At 36.3% G+C, this 23,875-nt stretch overlaps 1 protein-coding gene across 9 annotated transcripts in view; it reads right to left on the bottom strand.

Annotated features, from left to right (window-relative positions):
* The window catches only part of LOC105487544 (phosphodiesterase 10A), a 661,304-nt gene that overhangs the window by 191,564 nt on the left and 445,865 nt on the right, over window positions 1–23,875 (bottom strand). For all 9 annotated transcript variants that reach the window (XM_011750999.3, XM_011751001.3, XM_011751000.3 and 6 more), the window contains one exon: window positions 13,733–13,861. In XM_011750999.3, coding sequence (XP_011749301.1) covers window positions 13,733–13,861 — 129 coding nt within the window. The remainder of the gene's footprint in view (window positions 1–13,732; window positions 13,862–23,875) is intronic.

The following is a 23,875-nucleotide window of genomic DNA, read 5'->3' as shown; positions in this document are numbered from 1 at the left end:
AAACTAATTTTTGAAGGCTCTCAAGCTCATTTATCCATTGTGCCTGGAGTTGAGGCGTTAGATCAGGTGGCAGAAAATCTTTATGGACTAAACCCCATGACTTGGATTAAGTCTATTGGGGGTTCGACTGTAGTAAATTTTGGAATTATGTTTCTCTGTTTAATTGGCTTGTCTTTAGTGTGCCGGACCAGTCAAAGAATCCTGCATCAAAATCGAAACAACGAACAAACCTTCATCACCATGGAACTTCATATAAAAAGAAAGGGAGAGATGTTGCAAGAAGTCAGGGACCCTGAACGGAGGGACCGACTGAAGCCATGGCAGAAGAACATCAATTGTGAAGATTTCATGGACATTTATTAGTTCCCCAAATTAATACTTTCATAATTTCTTATGCCTATCTTTACTGCAATCTCTGAACATAAATTGTGAAGATTTCATGGACACTTATCACTTCCCCAATCAATACTCTTGTGATTTCCCATGCCTGTCTTGTCTTTAATCTCTTAATCCCATCATCTTCATAAGCTGAGGATGAATGCTGCCTCAGGACCCTGTGATGATTGCATTAACTGCACAAATTGTTTAAACAATATGAAATCTGGGCACCTTGAAAAAAGAACAGTATAATAGAGATGTTCAAGGAACAAGGCAGATAACCCTATTAGTTCTGCCCTTCTAGAGACCCTTGCAACAACCAAGAAAATGGGAGACAATATTCGCAAACTATGCATCCAAAAAAGGTCTAATAACCAGAATCTACAAGGAACTTAAATCAACAAGCAAAAAACAGCCACATTACAAAGTGGGCGAGTGACATGAACAGAAAAACTACATATTGAGTACTATGCTAACTTCCTACTGAGTACTATGCTCACTACCTGGGTGATGGGATCAATTGACAAACTTCAGCATCATGCAATATACCCATGTAAAAAACCAGCACATGTACCCCCTGAATCTAAAATAAAAGTTAAAATTAAAAAAAAAGTTTCCAGCAAAACTTTATTCTTTGATGCTCCACAAACAGATATAAAAAGGTTTTGCTTCAATTTCAAAAATTTGAGTCACTACATTAAGATATGTGTAAGTCATCGGTTGATACTGACATGATAAACCATCAAACAAGTGTACTGATGTTTTGGAGAAGCATCAATCAACCAAGGAGACTGAGACTTCACTCCATTAATATTTTCAAACCAAACAATACTATGAAATTTCATTCAAAATATGTATTATCAAATCTCCTTCAAATCTTTCAATAACTTGACATTGCTTGCAGCATGAAATCCTAAATCTTTATACATGTCCCAAAAGGTCCTTGATCACTTCTCCATCCTCCTCCTCTACATGGGAGCCTTTCCATCACTTCCTTCCTCTCCCTTCTATTTAGCCAACTCTAGTCATTCTTTGTGCCTCAGCTTAAATTCCAGTGTCTCAGGGAACCCTTCCCAAACCCCCCGAGGAGATCACATACTCTAACTACACGCATTCATTGTACATTGCCCTTTCCTTTTAGCACTTGTATAACTGATTTCAATAATTATGGCCTAATTAGTTGCTTACTATTTTTGCCCCATTTAGATTCAAAGCTCCATTAGAGCTGAATCTGTGTCTAATGCTTAGCAAGCGCTAAGCACATACTAGATACTTGGTAAAATTGAGGAAAATAAATTAATTTGTAAACCCAATGAGACCAAAACTGAGCTGTGTGCTTTTCTATATTCCAGTTCAGCCATCAGCTTCCTATGTGACAATCTAAATGACTAATGATAATTTATTATTGAGGGGAAAAAAGGAAATCACCAATAATAGAGCATTCATAAATTAGACTAAATGTTCATTATCCTTTGAACAGAAACAGAAGTTGGGGCAAAATCTTCAACAAAAAAAAAAAAAATCCAGGTGTCTTTAAAATATTTTTTCTATTTCTTTCCTATTAAAAAACAGTATTTACAAGAACAATATAAATGTACCCATCAATCCCACATTCAAAACAACCACAATAACATATTTTTTTAGCATTTATGTGTTGATTATTATCTCACAGGAAAGAATTATATATAGTTCTGCAACTTGCTATCCTTTATTTAAGCTATCAATTAAATAACTATTTTGAATATTTATGTTCTTTCTACTTTACCTATTACAATCAATGTAGAACACCAACAGGCTAATATATGAAATGGGAATTAAAAGACAAAAACTTTAAACCATCTTCTTGCATTCTTAAAATAAGAAAAATAATTTCAAGATTTATAATCTGTAGCAAAACTACCTCATAGCATAGCACATCAAAATTACTGGTACAAAAATGAACAACAGTTTAAAAACCCAAAAACTTTTTTAAGAAAAGGAATAATGAGCATATTCATTGAATCCAAACTGTTGTTTGAATTGAACTGTCATGCTAGCCAACTGGCTTTAAACTAACCTCTGTTTTGGTGAAACCAGCTTTTAATCGTAACTGTTTGTGCCAACTCCTCCCATCTCAGGGCTCTGGTAGAAGTCAATCACAGGAGCTCTGCTTTCCTGCCTTTGCTCATGTTTCTCCCCAGCCACGACAGCACCACCTTTATTCTCTCATGTGCCCCCAGTGCCTACAGCAGTAGTTCCCAAACTAGCCAGCATCAGAATTACCTGGGGAGCTAATCCAAACACAGATTTCCAGGCTCCTCCACCAGAGTTTCTGATTTAGCATGTCTGGGGTAAGACCCAACCCATGACATTTCTAACTAGTTCGCAGGTGATGTTCATGTTACTGGTCTGGGGATCACACTTTCAGAATCAGCGCTAAGCACATACTAGATACCTGGTAAAATTGAGTTCAACAACTCCAAGAAAATACTTCCCAGTTTTCATGCCTCTTCATGACCTCAAGTCTCACAGTCTTGTCTTCCTAAATCTACACCATCCCATTTAACACTTCATTACACACCTGAGTCACTGCTCTCTAAAGGTTTCATATATTCTTTCACCACAAAATGAGAAGTTTCTCAAGGTCAGTAGCACAAGAAATATTACTCTGGTGACACAAATTACTCAGGACACAGCAGACAGAGAGCGGGGACTCAGTATCTCAGCCCAGTTAGAATGGCTAAAAATAAACAACGTGGATTCTTCAATCTCAAGCAAATTTAATTTATTTTAAAATTTGTACCTGCTAAACATTATACTGGATTTTTTCAAATATATAGTCACAAAATATTAAAATAACCTTATTCTTTGATGATGTGTTTATCTGACTTCCCCTATATGAAAGTGATCTTCTTGAGAGAAGCAACTTTATACAGTAATATGTCACTTAATGGTGACATACAGTCTGAGAAATGCATTGCTGTGATTTCACTGTTGTGAGAACATCATAGAGTGACCCGCACAAACCTAGATGGTAGAGCCTACTTCACCTAGGCTATAAGGTAGTCTAGCCTATCTGTTCCAGGCTCCAAACCTGTATGGCATGTGACTGTACTGAATACTGTAGGTAGCTATAATACAATGGCAAGTATCTGTGTGTCTAAACATATCTAAACATAGAAAAGGCACAGGAAAGAGATGGCATTACAGTCTTATGGGACCACCGTCGTAGAGGTGGACTATAGTAAATTCCTTGTTCTCCAATTATACACTCATAGTGGGTACTCAGTAATAATTGTTCATTGGCATACTAAATGACTAGCCAGAAAATGAATAGTACCGGCATTTACTTGAGAGGTGCAACCCTCTCAAGTGGATGTTTGTAGAAATAATTATTCAACCTTAGGTCAAATAATTTAGATGATTGTTAAATCTTCAGGAAGCTTTTAAGAAGCAGATTCTTTTTAACTTGGAAATGGTTTTGCCACTTATATTTCACAGGTTTTTAATTTATTTTAAAAAATCACTTCAGAAATCAATCTAGTCTGCAACAAAGCTATTATATTTATTTGAATTCATTTCATATTCTCTAACATTATTTGTAATAATATGACCATCTATAAAATTATCAAAATCCAAATAAATGTGGTTGAACTGCTATGAATTCTTGGTCAAAAGGCACAAGTGATTTCCCTGACCTGGCCAAATACTCTCAGAAAGAATACATCAGATGAGAATGGGCAGTTTTATGGTGGTATGCTCATAGACTAACCAAGAAAAACGAAAGAAGACTCAAACAAAACCAGATACAACAAAGGAGACATTTTAACAGATACCACAGAAATTTAAAGGATCATTAAAAACTGCTATGAGCGGCCGGGCGCGGTGGCTCAAGCCTGTAATCCCAGCACTTTGGGAGGCCGAGATGGACGGATCACGAGGTCAGGAGATCGAGACCATCCTGGCTAACACGGTGAAACCCCGTCTCTACTAAGAAATACAAAAAATAGCCGGGCGAGGTGGCAGCGCCTGTAGTCCCAGCTACTCGGGAGGCTGAGGCCGGAGAATGGCGTGAACCCGGGAGGCGGAGCTTGCAGTGAGCTGAGATCCGGCCACTGCACTCCAGCCTGGGCTACAGAGCGAGACTCCGTCTCAAAAAAAAAAAAAAAAAAAACTGCTATGAGCAAAGATATGACAATAAGTTGGAAAGCCGAAAAGAAACAGATAAATTCCTAGACACACATAACCCAACATGATTGTACCAGGAAGAAATAGAAAACCTGAAGGGACCAATAACAAGTAACAAGATTGATGTAATAATAAAAAGTCTTCCATCCAAAAAAAAAAAAAAATCTAGGACCTGACAGTTTCATTGATGAATTTCACAAAATACTTAAATAACCAACCCCAATTCTATTCAAAGTATTCCAAAAAATTGAGGAGGAGAAAATACTTTCAAACTCATTCTATGAGGCCAGCATTATCCTGATTCCAAAACCAGACAAAAACACAACAGAGAAAAGAAAATTACAGGCCAGTATCACTAATGAACATAGATACAAAAATCCTCAACAAAATGCTACAAAACTAAATTCTATAATACATCAAAAATCCATTCATCATAATTAAGCAAGATGCATATTAAACATGTAAAGATGGTTTCAACATATGCAAATCAATAAACATGATAAATCACATGAATAGAATCAGACAGAAAACATGATCATTTGAATAGATGCTGAAAAAGCAGTCAATAAAATTCAACATTCCTTTATAATAAAAACGCTCAGCAAACTGGCTATAGAAGAAACATACCTTAAAACAATAAAGGCCATATGCAACAAACCTATAGCTAACATGACACTGAACAGGGAATGACTGAAGTCTTTCTTGTAAGATCTAACAAGACAAGGATGCCTGCTTTCACAACTTATTCAATATAGTACTAAATATGTGATTTCCATTTCTGAGTTATTTAAGATAATGGTTTCTAGTTCCAACTACATTGCTGCAAAAGACATGATTTCATTATTTTCTATGGCTGAGTAGTATTCTACGGGGTGTGTGTGCGTGTGTGTGTGTACACACACCACATTTTCTTTGTCCAATCATCTGTTGATAAGCACTTAGGTTGGTTCTATATTTTTGCTATTGTGAATAATGCTGCAATAAACATACAAGTACAGCTATCTTTTTTATATAATGATTTATTTTCCTGGAATAAACTTAAGCAAAGAAGTGAAAGATACCTACAATTAAAACATAAAACACTGATGAAACAAACTGAAAACAAAAAACACGGAATTATGCTCATGGATTGGAAGAATCATGTACTATTAAAATGTCCATACTACCCAAAGCAATCTACAGATTAAATGCAATCTCTCTCAAAATAACATTGTTTGCAGAAATAGACAAAACAATCTTAAAATGCATATAGAAAGAACAAAAGACTCATAAAAGTCAAAGCAATTCTGAGCAAAAGGAACAAAGCTGGTGACATCACATTACCTGACCTCAAATTACACTATAAATCTATAGTAACCAAAACAGCATGGTACTGGCATATAAACAGACATATAGACCAAGAGAACAGAACACAGATTGCAGAAATAAATCCATATTTTTTAGTCAACTCATTTTTGACAAGGGCACCAAGAACATTCAATGAGGAAAGGACAGTCTCTTCCGGTGCTGGGAAAATTGGATATCCATATGTAGAAGAATCATAATCTACACCCCAATCTCTCACCTTATACATAAATCAAAATGGATTAAATACTTAAATGTAAGACCTAAAACTAAGAAACTACTACAAAAAACATTGGGGAAATGCAACAGGGCATTGGTCTGGACAAAGATTTTTTTGAGTAAGACCTCAAAAGCACAGGCAACCAAAGCAAAAATTGACATGTGATCACCTCAAGCTTAAAAACTTCTGCAAAGCAAACAAAGTGAAGATACAACCTACAGAACAGGAGAAAATATCTGCTAACTATTCAACTGACAAAAAATTAATAACCTGAATATATAAGGAACTCAAACAGATCAATAGTTAAAAAAAAAAAATCTGAGCAAAAAATTAGCAAAAGATCCGAATAGGTATTTCTCAAGAGAAGAAAGACATACAAATACCCAACAGATATATGAAAAAATGCTCAATATCACTACTCATCAGGAAAATGCAAATCAAAACGACAGTGAGATATCATCTTACCTCAGTTAAAATGACTATCGTCAAAAAGACAGGAAACAACAAATGCTAGTGAAGAAAGGGGAATGCTCGTACACTATTGGTAGGAATGTAAATTACTACAGCCATTATGCAAAACAGTATGGAGGTTCCTCAAAAAACTAAAATCAGAACTACCATAAAATGCAGTGGCACTGCTGAGTATGCACCTCAAAGAAAGGAAATCAGCATATCAAAGATATATCTGTCCTCCCATGTTTATTGCAGCACTATTCATAGTAGCCAAATATGTAATCAACCTAAGCACTCATTAATGGGTGAATGGATAAAGAAAATGTGATATATATATATATATATATATATACAAAACAAATATTATTCAGCCATGAAAAATACAATCCTATCATTTGCAGCAACATGGATGGAACTAGAGTTCGTTAAGTGAAATAAGCCAAGCACAGAAAGACAAAAATTGCACGTTCTTGCTCATATGTGAGAGGCTAGAAAAGGGATCTCATAAAAGAAGAGAATAAGCTGGTAGTTACCAGAGGCTGGGAACACCAGTGAGAAGAAATTGTTCAGAGTCGTTGGTTAACAGGTACAAAATTATAGTTATATAGAAGGAATAAGATCTAGTATTTGGTAGCAAAATAGGGGGACCAATCATTAAACCTGAGTAGTAGGTTTGGGATATTCTCAACACAAAGAAATGATAAATGTTTGCAGTAGTGGATATCTCAATTACCCAGATTTGATTATTACATTGTATGCTTGTATCAAATATCACCTGCACCTCATAAATATGTATAATTACTATGTATTCATAATAATATATTCATATTTTTAAATTTTAAAATACATAAATACCAAAGATCCATCTTTATGATAATGTGAACACACAATTAACAAAAATAATGGAATATTCCAAATAACTCTTTTTTTTTTTTTTTTTTTTTTGAGACGGAGTCTCTGTCACCCAGGCTGGAGTGCAGTGGCCGGATCTCTGCAAGCTCCGCCTCCCGGGTTTACACCATTCTCCTGCCTCAGCCTCCTGAGTAGCTGGGACTACAGGCGCCCGCCACCTCGCCCAGCTAGTTTTTTTTTTTGTATTTTTTAGTAGAGACAGGATTTCACCGTGTTAGCCAGGATGGTCTCGATCTCCTGACCTCGTGATCCGCCGGTCTCGGCCTCCCAAAGTGCTGGGATTACAGGGGCGAGCCACCGCGCCCGGCCCAAATAACTCTTTATAGATGAATTCACATCAACTTTATCTTCTTTCTAGTTACCAGATGGTGGACTCATGTTTATTTATAATTCAGATCAAGGCATTCAACACATTTTCTGGTTTCCAATACCAAAAAATATAAATAAAATATATGAAAATTCCATGTAAGAATGTAATTTCAACATCTGAGACAAAAAAATTGAAGGAAAAAGAGAAAAGTGTCCAAAATTAGGTTCTATGCAAACCATTTCAAAAATGTGGGGCTTTTTTCTTATCATGAAAATATACTAATAGTTAATATATTATTTATTAGTATCCCACTTACTAAACCTTCCAACACTACATGTTTTGGCAAAGTAATTTATGCCCCATTAATTTAATATCCTTCTTCCTTATATATACTAGCACAGAAACCATCTGTTACATATTAAGCCACACAAATGCAATTTAATCTGAATTTTAGACTATCAAATTGTAGGTTTAGGGAGCATAATTTAAATCCTACTTATTCTAAGAATAAAATATCTAACTGCTTTATTCGCATTAAAATTAAATCCCAATTCTAGAATCATTGAAAGGAAAACATATATAATAGCTACATTATTTGAGAAAGAAAGAAAACTTCACTTATTTGTTGAAAAAAACTTAAGATATCAGGCAGCACAAATATTTTCATTATTAACTATTTAAATTTATAGGTACAATGATAGTGATATGGTCTGTTGTTGAATATTTTAGACACAATCATAGTAATAAAAATTACTGACCACAAAAAGTGGCATTCTACTTACAATTTTAAATGACTGTGGGTTCATCAATCACCCTCTGGAATACTAAGTAACTTACATTTAAGAAATTAATGTTATGATTACAGTTGAGGTTTTTAAGAAATTAATCCACTTATTTTAAATATTATTCTAGTACAAAAACATGGCAAATATAGTCATGCTACCATCCACTTCTTCATGCACCCTTTCTCATACCACCAACACTGTCAACTCATAATTTTTTACATTAGGGGCCAAAAGGAGACACTGCTGATTGTCAAGGTAACTCATGATTCTTCCTACATATAACTGAAATATTGGAATGGCATTAGTGGTGGGAAATTGTTTTCCATTTTAGAATATTCTTATAAGAAATGCAAAACAATGGACCTTCATTATATCTTAATGTTTATTTAATAATGTATTTATACTTTGTATAAATATAGATGTGTAAATGTTAAATCATTTAGTAATCTGAATCTTGAAGGGTACCAGCGGGACAAAATTTACTGTCAAATTTACTTTGCCTAAAAATACAACATTTAGTGGGCAATATATGCCTAGATAGTTTTCTTTTTTCCCCAAGTTTTTTTTAAAATAAATGTATAGCTGTTTGATGAAACCTGTTTAAAACTCTGCTTCGAAGCTATATTTTATTCTGAGGATGTATCGGCCTTAATGCTTTCTGAGGAAGTTTTTATATATTCCCTAAATGAGTACAACAGGTTATAAAATAAATAAATGCAGTCTCTAATTTCCATATATCACTGAAAAAATGGTGGTTTGGAATTTAGGTTCAGAGATCAACTTTTAAAAGGTAATTTTCCTCTCAACTGTAGACAGAATTTTATGTATCTGAAATGAAAATGCTATGAAAGCAATACAATTAAACTGAAGAGTTAGAAAAAAAAAGACTCTGAAATTTAAATCTTTGAAGACTTGTCATGTTACACATTTCCCAAAACCTCCTTCTCCCTATCTGTTGAAACAAAATAGACAGTAACTCACTGTAATCTCCCCTTTCTCTGTTAAGACTCTTCCCTGACAGGGAAACTACAAGTTTGGACTTTGCTTAAACCCACTGCCAGACTAACTAGAAGAAAGCAGTAAATTACAACTCCTTCCTTCTATTTGTAGACTGAGAACCCTTTAACAATTTAATAATCCCAGCACCTAAACAGAACTTGACACTCAGTTTGCTGAATGAATGAAAACACAAGGGACCTGTGGGAATTAAAATACACATTGGCCAGGAGCAGTGCAGCACGGCCGGTAATCCCAGCACTCTGGGATGCTGCGGTGGGGGGATCACTTGAGGTCAGGAGTTGGAGACCAACCTAGCCAATGAAAACACAAGGGACCTGTGGGAATTAAAATACACATTGGCCAGGAGCAGTGCAGCACGGCCGGTAATCCCAGCACTCTGGGATGCTGCGGTGGGGGGATCACTTGAGGTCAGGAGTTGGAGACCAACCTAGCCAACATGTTGAAACCCTGTCTCTAATAAAAAAAATACAGGCCGGGGGCGGTGGCTCACTCCTGTAATCCCAGCAATCTGGGAGGCCGAGGCAGGCGGATCGCGAGGTCAGGAGATCGAGACCATCCTGGCTAACACGGTGAAACCCTGTCTCTACTAAAAATACAAAAAATTAGCCGGGCATGGCGGCGGGCGCCTGTAGTCCCAGCTACTCAGGAGGCTGAGGCAAGAGAATGGCGTGAACTCGGGAGGCAGAGCTTGCAGTGAGCCGAGATCGCCCCACTGCACTCCAGCCTGGGTGACAAAGCGAGACTCCATCTCAAAAAAAAAAAAATACAAATAGTAGCCGGGTGTGCTGGTGTGCACCTGTAATCCCAGCTACTCCAGAGGTTGAGGCAGGGGAATCACTTGAACCTTAAGGCAGAGGCTGCAGTGAGCCGAGCACGCACCACTGCACTCCAGCCTGGACGACAGAGCAACACTTTGCTCAAAAATCAATCAATCAATCAATCTATTATATAGTATCTTCCCTCAAGAGGCTATTAAATGAATATGAGGGAGAGAAGCATAAAAATAGCTCTGTGTCCCTGTAGTATGAGAATCAAATGTAGTGACCCTCACTCAGGCTGTTTCACTTGGAGGTTTAGTATTTAACCCTCCCTAATTTATTCATTCATTCAAAAATGTGAGGAATACAAAAATTACTATGATACACGCAGTTCATGCCTTCAATTGATCTCAGAGTAAGTGACTCATGATTCTATCGAGATTCAGATGCTGGACACTTGGTGATCCTTTAGCTTCCCTTTGCAAGTTTAGTCAAATAGAAATCTATTGGAAACAAAATAAAAATTCCGCTACGATACTCAAATCAAACATGGTCAGCATTCACACTGCTTACAGTTGTTTTTTTCCTTTTATTATTATTTTTGACTTATAATAATTGTACATATTTATGGGGTACAGTGTGTTACACGGTTTTACTTCATTTTCTTTTTTCTAAATGACAAGAAATGAAATAATTTAGATAGGCTTGTCACATTTTCAACAAGCTATCCTCCAATATCTTCTATCTGTCACAGTTTCTGTTTCTGGTTCCACTCATGGAAATAAAAACACTTCCTGAAAATCCTCTCCACAAAAATTTTCTTCCTCAAAAAGTTTTCAGTGAAGCAACATGGAAGGAGAATAAGGCATACTTGAGAAGAGGACTTTCTTTTTGTTTTGTTTTGTTTTTTTGTTTGTTTGAGACAGAGTCTCACTCTGCTTCCCAGGCTGGAGTGCAATGGTGTGATCTCGGCTCACTGCAACCTCCAGCTCCCAGGTTCAAGTGATTATTGTGCCTCAGCCTCCCAAGTAGCTGGGATTACAGGCATGCGCCACCACGCCTAGCTAATTTTTGTATTTTTTAGTAGAGACAGGGTTTTACCATGTTGCCCAGGCTGGTCTTAAACTCCTTACCTCAAGGGATCTGCCCACCTCGGCCTCCCAAAGTGCTGGGATTATAGTCATAAGCCACAGCGCCCAGAGAATAGGATATTTTTTAAAGAAACAGGAAGAAAGGAAAGAAGGGAGGAAAGGATGAAGGGAGGAAGCCTGGCTTTTATATCGGCCTCAAGGGCCATGCTACAGAATTTCACTGAACATGAAGCGGTATATGATGAGATACATTCTTTTGATGAACACCCTCAGACGACAGGCTGACAGGGATTTTACTAGGCTGCACAGTAGAATGTAAAGTTCCTTTGTATATGCTTCCACTGCTTGTATCCCTGTTTACTGCTGATGCACTCTGCTATGTGGTTCTACGTCTATTCCCACAACTAGATGGTAAACTCCAAGTCACATGTCACTCAGCCTCTTTCCACCATCCTTAGCCCTCTGCAAGGTCAAATAAAAAACATCTCGTTATAAGAAAAAAAAAAAAAGTGAGGAGGACAATAACTGAGTAGGCTTTCAGTTACACACTGCTGGTTTTAATAATTATTTAGCTCTTCTGTACATGTGTTCAATAAAGTATTATTTGATAAATATAGGAAACAAAGATTTGGGAGGTAGGAAATGACACACTGACATGTTTATAAAATTCAAGAGTTAGTTTTCATGGCAGCACTACTATAGGCAGAAGTTTTCATTTTCTAAGACCTGTATTCAATTTCGTATCCCACAAAGACCATATATTCTTACACTATACTATTATCCCTCATTACATAGCAAGTTGAAATTTGCATCTTTATATATCAAGGGCTTAAGCAAAGCTGAGCCACACTTTTCAAAGTGTCAAACATTTCAACTGTTTTCAAATGTTTGAGGTTTATAAAAACTAAATTATGCTTTGTCAAGCTTTTTTTAAGGTTATTAAATGTCAAGATTGAGAAGACAATGCTTGTTTCTCACTTATTATTTCTCTTCTCCCCTCCCTCTCAATCCACACTCACAGGCATACACATACAAACACATTTGCATACACACACTTTAAAAACTACTTCATATTTCAGCACAAAAGCCCTCATTAAAAAAATTACCGCTATAAAAAATGAATAACAAAATTTCAGAAACTTTAAAAACTAGTGAGGAAAATTACCTTTACTTCTAACACCATAACATTTTAATAACAATGATACATTTTTATTCATTGTTATTAGACATTTTAGAACTTTAAGATAACACCTTTTTACCTTAATAAAATTTCCCCCAAAATAGTATTTTTGTGTTTTTAATATAAAAGTTATACAACAAAACCTGCACATTCTGTACATGTATCCCAGAACTTAAATTTTAAAAATAAAGTTATACAGTCAAAAACACATATAAAATTGTCACAATAAAAACAATATTCACAGAAATAAGTTTAGCCAAATACAAATCCATTTGAAACAAAATAAAAATTATACCACAATATTCAAATCAAACAATCCAATATATTAATATACATTCAATTTGAGGAAAAATTTATTTTGCTTCACATCCCCTTTGAGTCTCTAGTTGTTTATTCGTGAATATAACTGCTTCTTAAGCAGTCTCTGCATTAAAAATACATGTGTTTCAGAGACTAAGAGAACAGCATGCAAAGAGACTCCTACTGTAGAAAGCTACTTTGCAGAAAATTTAAACCACGATGTGCTTAAAATGCCAGGATCTCAAAAGTTAAAACAGTGGTTCTCCACTCCTTTTCTCATTTCATGAGAGTTTAGATCAAAAAGATATCCTTGTTCTTTTACTGAAAGTTTACTGACGGCAAATCTTCCAGAGTCTGCGTATGAATGAAATGCCAAGTCTACAGTGCTTTCCAAATATAAAAATTGTTTTTATATTGGCTTCTTTTTGTAAAGGATTTCTTTTTGTAAAACACTTCTCTTTATAAAATATAATAAGTATATCTTTGAAATATATACTATGAATAATGTTTATCTCATCACTAAAAGTAATCCTTAAATAAAATCAAGTATAATATTGACTTCTGCATTTTTCAATATGGTTGTATCTTAATCAACCAAATTCTCAAAATTTGTCAAGTTTTTATTTTTAATTAGTCAAGGATCTTTCCTTTGCATTTATTTGTTCTCTAACTTATTTTATCTTTTTAAATGGAATAACTCTGATAGAATTAAAATGGTAATTTTTGTCTATGTTATATTTCGCTCTCTAGAATAGATTAAATGCATGGTCTTTTGCGGTAAGATAGAAAAAGTTGGTTTAAAATGAGATCTTACCTTCTGATTTGTTGTTCTTCCTCTTCAGCCATTTCTCTACTGTCTCTGCACTAACACTTTCAGATACAAATTCATCTAATACCTGGGGGTGAAGAGAAAGATATGCCTTCACTTTTTCATCTGTCAAACCTGTAAAAGAATTGAAAAGAATAAAATTCACCTATACAACTTCTTCATATAAATGAAAGGTATAGTATCACAACACATTATGCTAAGACCCAGCAACCTCTCTTCTAATGGAGAGAGGGCTGGAAAGAGTGGGAAGGGGAAGTTATTGCTTAATGGGCATAGAGTTTCTACTGGGAGTGACGGCAAACTTTTGGAACTAGACAGGTGAATACTGCCCAACATGGGGAATATATGTAATGCCACTAAATTATATGCTTAAAACAGCATTTAAAATGGTTAAAACACCATTTTTCATATATGTGTGTGTGTGTGTGTGTGTGTGTGTATGACCACAATAAAAAAGAATTTAGTTAGTTTAGCAATTTTAAACTACAGATATTACATCATGTTACACAGTTGTTTCTAACAATAAATTTCAGAGTTACATATGAACCAATGCTAAGATCCAATGCTGTACATTAAGGCTTACAGAGTACTTATTTTTTCGGTATATAGTTACCATAGATTTAGTGGTGAAAGCAAGTGAAACTCTAGCAAGAGTAGTAAACAGGAAAATCTAGCACTGAAACATTATAGGTGCTAAAAAAAGATTTAATACATAAATGAATAAATTTTTATCGTTTATTGCCTTACAACACAAATCCTTCCTTTTTCTCAAAGGCATTAAACCCAGTGGTATAACTAATGTTCAGTTCAGAATAATCTTGACATTCATTCATTAATATTCTGTGTATGTAGTCAGTTTCACTGAAATAGTTTTCATAGTCTAATGATAAACATAAGATTTACATATACATATGCAATGCATGTGCGATACACATATGCAATGTATGTGTGATATACATATGCAATGTATACTACATACACATTACATATACATATGTAATGTATACATTATATGTATGTGTACATGTGTACATGTGTACATTACATATACATCTGTAATGTGTGCATTACATATACATCTGTAATGTATACATTATATGTATGTGTAATGTGTACATACATTATACATAAGCTTTTCAAACAAAGTATTTTCACATGTTTTCACATCTCACATATAAAGTATATGTTTTCAATCTGGTGCTTTGGGTCGGTATGCCATTTCATTAAACAACCCCAAACACAAACAGGCTTTGAATAATTATCCTTCAGTGATGGGAATTATTTTTACTACCATATCTTTTCTGTGAATTATTTGAATAAACTACCCTTTTTAGGGATGGTTAGGCTTAAAAAAAAGGCAATGGAAAGCTGCACTCTGAGAAAGAAAAGAAGGAAAGGAAGCTTATCTTTATGACTCCAGGGAGTAGGCTGTATGTTTCCCCAAACAGACAAAACAGAGAATTCATATGTGTTAATTAATTCTGCTGGGAACTAAAGTCACAACTGTTGGGATTCTACAACAGAATGGTATAACTGAAAAGGAAAATGACTTATTTCAATGAAATTGGTAGTTAAATAGTCAATTTAAACACACACACACACAGAGTTGTATAAGACAAATGAAATAAGACCCCTGGCTATATTCACCTGCAAAAGGGCCCCAGTGGTGTAAAATTCAGTGTGAGAAATTCTATAAAATGCTAAATATAATTGACTCAATAAAGTAAGTGCTCTCCTGACACAGCAAATTATAGTCCCTAGAAACCAAAGGTGCAGGTTACTACAGTAAGCTGATAGCATACTTGACCTTTGAGAAGATAGATAATGCAAATTTCATGCTCTCCTTAGGTCCTCCATATTCAATATTGACTCCTTCTTAAAATTTCTTTCTGCCACTCCCATGACACAAGGCTATAGAATTTTTATCCTAACTCTCTAATTGCTCTTGAATTCTGCTTTCTCTTCAACAATCCATAATGATGACACCAAAATCTAAATCAGGAATCTTAACATATTTTTAATCTCTAGTCTAGCTCTTTTCCCATCACCTCAAGCTCCATCTTAAGTCAAAACTACATGAGTTATCTCCTTCTCGCTTCTTCCCAAAGAGATTTTAACTCTTGGTTTTCCTTTTTGTGTTACTATTACTCTACATTTTCCCAGAAACTGAGGCTGAAAAACATAGTAATAACTAATTCCTCCTTGTCACCTCATTTCATCTTAGTGCATTACCATACAAGTCACATTTGCCAAATTACATGTCAGATAAAAGATGTGTATCCAAAATAAACAACAAAAGAAAAACACTCTTAAAACTCAACAATAAGAAAACAATCAACTCAACTGAAAAATGGGCCAAAGGCCACTTCAGTAAAGAAGCTATAGATAGGGCAATAAACATTTTAAAAGATGCTCATTTGTTTTTTTGTTTTGTTTTGTTTTTTTGAGACAGAGTCTCGCTGTGTGGCCCAGGCTGGAGTGCAATGGCCGGATCTCAGCTCACTGCAAGCTCTACTTCCCAGGTTCACGCCATTCTCCTGCCTCAGCCTCCCAAGTGACTGGACTACAGGCGCCCGCCACCTCGCCCAGCTAGTTTTTTTCTTTTTTTTTTTTTTTTTTTTTGCATTTTTTAGTAGAGACGGGGTTTCACCGGGTTAGCCAGGATGGTCTCAATCTCCTGACCTCGTGATCCGCCCGTCTCAGACTCCCAAAGTGCTGGGATTACAGGGTTGAGCCACCACACCCGGCCAAGATGCTTATTTGTTAATTGTGAATTGAAGTTAAAACAAAAATGAGACTTATATTACACATCTATTGGAATGGCTAAAATTAAAAAACAAAAAAACTGACAGTACCAATTATTGGCATGGATGCAAAGCAACAAAAGTTATCATTTAATCCTGATAAGGATGCAAAATGCTACAGTGACTTTAAAAGGCTGTTTTGCAGTTTCTTACAAAGCTAAATACAGTCTTTCTGTGTGACCCAAAAATCACACTAGTAAGCGTTTGCCCAATCGATATGAAGACTGGTGTCCACACAAAAACCCGCATGTGAGTGTTTTTGGCGGCTTTACTCATAATCACCCAAATCTGGAAGCAATCAAGACATTCTTCAATACGCAAATTGGATAAACAAACTGTGATACATCCATACGACCAGATATTTCACACTAAAAAGAAACGGGCTAACAAGCCATGAAGTAACATGGATGAGTCTTAAACGCATATTGCTATGAGAAGAAAAGTCAGTCTAAAAAGGATACACAATATATGATTCCAACTATACAACATTGGAGAAAAGGCATAAGCTGTAGAGGTAGTAAAAAGATCAGTGACTACCAGGAGTTCAAGGGGAAAGGGCAAATTATGAATGGGTAAAGTACAGGGGATCTTTTAGGATGATGAAACTATTCTGTAAGACTACTATAATGATGAATACATGACGCTATGCATTTGCCAAAAATCTGTAGAACTTTATAGCACAAAGAATAAACAGCCATGCATGCAAATTTTTAAAAACTCACTTACAAGGTCAGGGGGTCTCAGGATGGAAAGCATAATGCAACCAAAGAATCTAAATATATTACACACATATAAAACAACCTCCCTGAAGCCGGTGGCAGAGGATAAGGTGCTAATGTATATAACTTTGAAAATAAGTGGGGTCTGTGAGAATAAAATGCAAATAAACTGTACATAAGCACCACACTCTAGCTGGTAAAGCTGTTGTCCCAAGAGGGTACAGTTTAACACTGGTCAATTAAACAAATGAGTGGCAGACGGTGGGAACAAGATTTCTCAATGGTAGCATGGGATGTTACAGATAAACAAAAGGAAGAGTTCAGAATGATCCATGTGGTAATGAATTAGAGTTGGAGATATCAGTGAACTCATGTATGACCATACAAATAAAAACGGTTACATATAGGAATATCGGTAGATACGTATATCTCGTAAATACACACAAGTCTCACTTTGCTAGGTTAGTGGAGACGGCCTAGAAGCAACAATATCCTGGTATAATTGCATATATATAGCACCTAGAGCTTGGTTGCTAGTACCAGTCTACAACAAAAGGAACCAAGACTCCATGAAGAAACAGCTAAAGTTAGGGTAAGAACAGAAAATACATAAGCTTGGAGTAGCCAATGATTTAAAATTTGCTACCAGTAAATCGCACAGACAGACTAATACAGATAACTATTCCAAAGTAATTGTGTATACTTGAGCGAGTATATTTTTAAATATATTGTTCATACTAATAAACTACCTCCTTTCATCTACGTAACATTTTGCCAGAGTGCAAACAGATAAAACTAATTAAACTGACTTTCATCTTCATTTCATTTTTCAACAGCTGGCAGGAGTACTAATGAGGATGGGCTGGTTAAAAGTAATAAATGATAGAAGAGAAGCACATGGTTATTGATAGACTGAATGATCAGGGTAAGTCAGGAAGAGCTGATGAATTTCATTAATTTTCACAATGCAGTTTGCAAGTGCCCATGGAAAATGTCATGAAGGATTACAATCTAAACGAAACCACACTGAAAAGCAGAGTGGTACATGTAGCAGTTAGATTTAACACTGACCTGAAGATACGTAACAAAAGGCATAATAAAGACTGATGAATATTTTAGTACAGATAATTGCTTCTGTGGCTAACAGCCAGCAATCTGAGGGGTAGATAAGAATTAACTTTATTTTCTTGCTGAGTAATTCTTTTAAAGAACTAGATAAACATCACATCAATATCTCTACTTCAACATTTTGACATTGAGACACAGAGCAGTGATGAAAAGGATTGGCATCTTTGAGTTTCCATGCATAGTAATGCAAAATATCAGTAAAAAGTAATAACGTCAACAATGATACATTTTTGTATCTTTGTTGTTAAATATAGTAGCATTGAGGCTACTTTTCTCCTGTCTTCACAGAAATCTTACAAGCTTCTCATAATGTAACACATTATTATGCTACCCTTTTGGTTTTTGCTTTCTGAAAGCCACAAATTCAACTCTTTTTCAGATGAAGATTTTGCATGTATACACATATGTATAAATATACATTTAAAACTTTTATCAAACCACACAAAAAATGTAGTGGCCCTATGTACTCAACAGCCAGCTTCAACAATTACCAATTCATAGCCACTATTTTCCATCTCTACCACCTACTCTCCTCTCATATAATTTCAAAGCAAATCCAAGAAATTATTTTAATATATTAATACATTTCAATATGTATCTCCAAAAGATAAAAATATTCTAACCATAAATGCTACTATCACACCTAAAGAGACGTTATTATTTTTAATTCCATCAGAAATATCCAGGCTTTAAATCTCTTTTTTTTTTTTTTTTTTACAGCTTGTTCGTCTGAACTAGGACACAAGTAAATCAAGTAAATTCAACATGTTACAGTAGTTTGGTATTTCATTTTTAAAATCATATTTAGGTCCCTTTGTCCAATAATATTCCCCTCCATCTCTTACTTTCCCCCATTATAACTTATTTCTGAATAAAATAGGTTTTTACTCTATGGTTTACTTCAATCTTGATTTTTCTGACTTTATCCCTGTGGAGCTTAGCATGTTCCTCCGCTCTCTGCATTTCTTGAAAATTGACATTAGACCTCAAGGCCTGAAGAGATGTAGGTTCCATTTGGGGGTACAAGCAATTTGGCCAATGTTACTGCACACTTCTGTCAGAAGTTTTTTGTGATATCAGCAGCATTAGAGGCTCCTGAGTGATTAATTCAGTAGGGCTTGACAATGGTGATGTTCCTCATTCTATCATGCCTTCTTCATTTATTAGCTGAAATAATATGAAGAGAAACTTAGCTTCATCTACTATGTGGTTGTCCAGTGGGACAGTTCATCTAGATCAAACAAGACAAATGGTTCACCAGTTTTGAAAATAATGAGTGGATACAGCAATGTTCTCCCATGGGTAAACAACTAAAAAATAATAGTATTACTATGAAACCACATATTTGAATAAATTTGATCTGTTCCTTCCATTGTAACCATTATCCTTAACTGGTGCTCAAATTGTCCCATCTTTCAGCCAGGTGGAGGAGCCTCTTCAAGCAGCTTCAGTCATTCTGACAAGAACCTAGTAGATCTCAACAGCTTCCATCCTCTGCTAGTATGAGATATCTTAGGTTCCTCTTGTTCATTTTCTGCCCCAGCTATAGATTCATACATTTTTTTCCTCAGGATCTCTAGCTCCTTTCAGTGAATAGAAGTATTCCAATTTCAGGAAAATGGAACTAGATTACATAATCATTCATTGTTCTATCACACAACAAACATATAAGGTGGATTTCTTTATCCTTTGAGATATATACCAGTACAAATACACATTATTATGGTTTTTTCTGTTTTTGTTTGAGACAGAGTCTCGCTGTGTCACTCAGGCTGGAGTGCAGTGGCGCGATCTCAACTCACTGCAAGCTCCGTCTCTCAGGTTCATGCCATTCTCTTGTCTCAGCCTCCCGAGTAGCTGGGACTACAGGCGCCTCTCACCAAGCCTGGATAATTTTTTGTATTTTTAGTAGAGATGGAGTTTCACCGTCTTAGCCAGGATGGTCTCGATCTCCTGACATCATGATCCACCTGCCTCGGCCTCCCAAAGTGCTGGGATTACAGACGTGAGCCACCGCACCTGCCCACAATATTATGTTTTAAAGTCACTTGAAATATTCATCTCTCTGTGGCTATGTCACCAACTGAATGCAAATTAGGTTCATTTCTGATATATCTTTAAATGTGTCTTTATAATAATATACTAATAAGCTAAAGTCTTTATTTCTGAAGTCTTATCACCTTAATATCCATAAAAAATTATTTATTTTAAAAGTCACTTTCAAATCAGAGGCTAAAGAATTATTGCTTTACTCATTCTAAGAAATAATGCTAAATTAGTAATCATAGGTACTAAAGGATCTCTTGTAAGAATTAGGCAAAAGCATTTTTCAGTATTAATTCTACCATTTTAATTGTGGAGAAAGATCCCAATTTTGTGTCTGTATTAATTTTAAAAACCAGTCAAAAGCATATGGCAAGTATCCAGTATATCATTCCTCCTCTCCCATTATGCCTCTCCCCCACGACACCTGAGTTCTGGTTCCTACAACTCCATATCACAGTGCTTTTACATGCCCTAAAACAGGTCTTCTTGACCTTAAAAGAATTATTTCCTGCCACATTAAGTATCTTATCTCAAGCCCTCTGTCCTTCCTCAATCACAGAAGGGAAAATATATTAAATTTCCATTATCTCACAGTAACTAAACTCAGCTAGGTTAGGGAAAACCTTTAAAAAAAATCTAAAGTATATGTAACCAAAAATCTTTTATTTATTGTAATAATTCTCTCAATTTTGTAATTTCTTCTGTGTTTAGTCCAGATACAAACAATAAGTAAAATCATTTTCAGCTTCTTACAGTGTCAGTCCAACTGTAAGATAAATTTGGGGGAAAATACCACCATCTCATGCTGTTAATTACTGAACTATAATAGTCCAGTTATCAAAGAACAGCTTGAACTGTGAGGGGACTGAAATGCATGTCATATGAGGAGTGGGTGAATGAGTACAAATGTTTAGTTTGAAGAACACAAGATTCTTGGTGGTCATTGCTATTTAATCTGAATGTTATTTAAGTAAAACAGGTTAAGATATTTTTGGTTCATTCATTTCTTGTTTTGTTTTTTTCCATCCATAAACCCAGGGGGTAAAACTAGGATTAATAATTGAGGAAGTCAGATTAACAATTCAACTTCAGGCAGAATGTTTAGGAAACAAGGCTTCTGTAACTGGAATGGGCTACATGAGCCGACAGTGCATCCTCCCGCGATTGAAATGGTCAATGAAAGGGAAATCCAGTAACTCTCAGCATGAGATGGTTTTGTATTCTCCAAGCACCAAGAGATGAGGGTACATACACATTTACGTTAAAAAATCTTATTAGTTTCAAAAGACAATTTCAAAACATATACCAGAAGTAGTAAATTTTCTTTATATTTCTGCATAAATAATTTTAGCAACTTAATAACAAAATCTGTCAAGTTAAAACAAAACGTATCTTGTGTCATACTAAGCAGTGTTGTACCACCACACTGCTCAACAGCAATGTTCTCGTAAACTTGTGTGTGTGTCCTCCCAAACTGCATACAATTGTTCTAGGTTGAATGCATATGCATCTATGTAACACCTTCCTTTATTTGTCCAAAAGCAAATGAAGGTCAGCGGATGTATAACTTTAAAATCAGGTAAGTTTGCTTTCAGAATCCCAAAATTCAACTTTATATACCTCCTTCTCTGTATTTACCTCTCATGCATCTATACAACTGTTTCACCTCCTTCCCCACCAAAAAGATAAAATAGCTAATAGCATTTGTTAATAACAGTTGGCCTACTTTCAATGCTCTCTGCATATAAGATACTATGTTATACACGTTACACATACTAGCCCAGTTAAGCCTCAGAGAACTAAGCATGCGACACACAGAAAATGTTCAAAATATTTACTTAATAAATGAATGATAATCCCCAAAATATAAAACCGGAAAATGAAGCACAGAGAAGTTAAATAATCGTAGTAGTTCTCTATTGGCCACAGAAGCAATAATTAGGGTTGGAATGAAGATACAAGCCCAGGATGTCAGCTCTTAAGGCCAAACTGTGTTGTGTTTCTTCACACTTCCTCCTGTCTGAGCTCATTACACTTTAACAGGAGTGGTATTGGTCAGGGCTACCTCCAATTTGGAATTATATTTTACACATTTTACCTCAAATTATAAACTGAAAAATCTGACTGCTAATCTCAGGCTTTGTTTTGTTTGTTTGTTTGTTTGTTTGTTTTTTGAGAGTCTTGCTCTGTCGCCCAGCCCGGAGTGCAGTGGCGCGATCTCCACTCACTGCAAGCTCCGCCTCCCGGGTTCACGCCGTTTTCCTGCCTCAGCCTCCCGAGTAGCTGGGACTACAGGCGCCGCCACCTCGCCCGGCTAGTTTTTTGTATTTTTAGTAGAGACGGGGTTTCACCATTCACAGGATGGTCTCGCTCTCCTGACCTCGTGATCCGCCTGCCTTGGCCTCCCAAAGTGCTGAGATTACAGGCATGAGACACTGCGCCCGGCCTAATCTCAGGCTTTGATAAAGAGGAGGAAAGAAATCTTTGCAGCAGAAGCCCCCTGGAGTCACAAGACTAGTGCTGAAAATAAGTCTAATTGGAGGATGGAAAGGGAGCGGTCAGTAGCAATGATGCCACTTAGCCCCATGCTTCTCCCATTTCATTCCTCCAGCTTGCCAAGCCCTTCCTTTCCTCTCCTCATCCACGGTCTTCGCTGCTACCTGCCCTCAATCCCCTCCTATCTTAGGGCTCAGTGAGACATTTAGTCAATTTAAAGGCAGTTTCATCAGAGCCACCTTCACTAGCCACACATTCTCCACTCACTGTACTATACTCTCATTGTACCCTCCTCCTCTTCCACTTCCAGACATTCATCAAAAGCTGAAATCTCCTACTTATTAGTAGGAATTTATTAAACTTCAGCCTCTTCAGCTAGACTATAAACCCCATGACCTGTCTCATTCTCTACATAGCACAGTGCCTGGCTCTGGGCAGAAGAAGGGTTAACACAGCAGACCGGACAGAGCTCTCCTACTTTGAAAGGCTACTTTGCAAGGTCAGCCCTTGGCTGGCATCAAGGACTTTGGCTCTGGGGGTGTTCCCAGTCAACAGTTAACTGAAGACCAGGCCACTGTGCCTAGACTGTTTGTGCAAACAATATGGGTTCACGCTGAACACCTGCATTTCTTCTGGGAGTCTGGAAGTTTAGAACATACCAGGCAGAGGGTGTGTACACGACCAACCCCCAATAAGAAAACTGGGAATTCAGTCTCTAACATGCTTCCCTGGTAGGTAACACTAGACAAACATTGTCAGAAGTCACTGCTGGAGGAGTGAAGGTGTCCTCGGAAGGCTGTGCCAGGTCTCTCCTGGATTTCACCCAATGCACCTCTTCCCTTTGTGGATTTTGCTTTGTACCTTCGGCTCTCATCAAGTATAGCCTTGAGTACAACTACACGCCCAGTCCTGTGAGTACTTCCAGCAAATCACCA

Source organism: Macaca nemestrina, chromosome 5 (assembly GCF_043159975.1).
Source record: "Macaca nemestrina isolate mMacNem1 chromosome 5, mMacNem.hap1, whole genome shotgun sequence".
NCBI lineage: Eukaryota > Metazoa > Chordata > Mammalia > Primates > Cercopithecidae > Macaca > Macaca nemestrina.
Note: the sequence above shows the minus strand (reverse complement) of the source record. Positions and strands in the feature narration are given on the sequence as shown.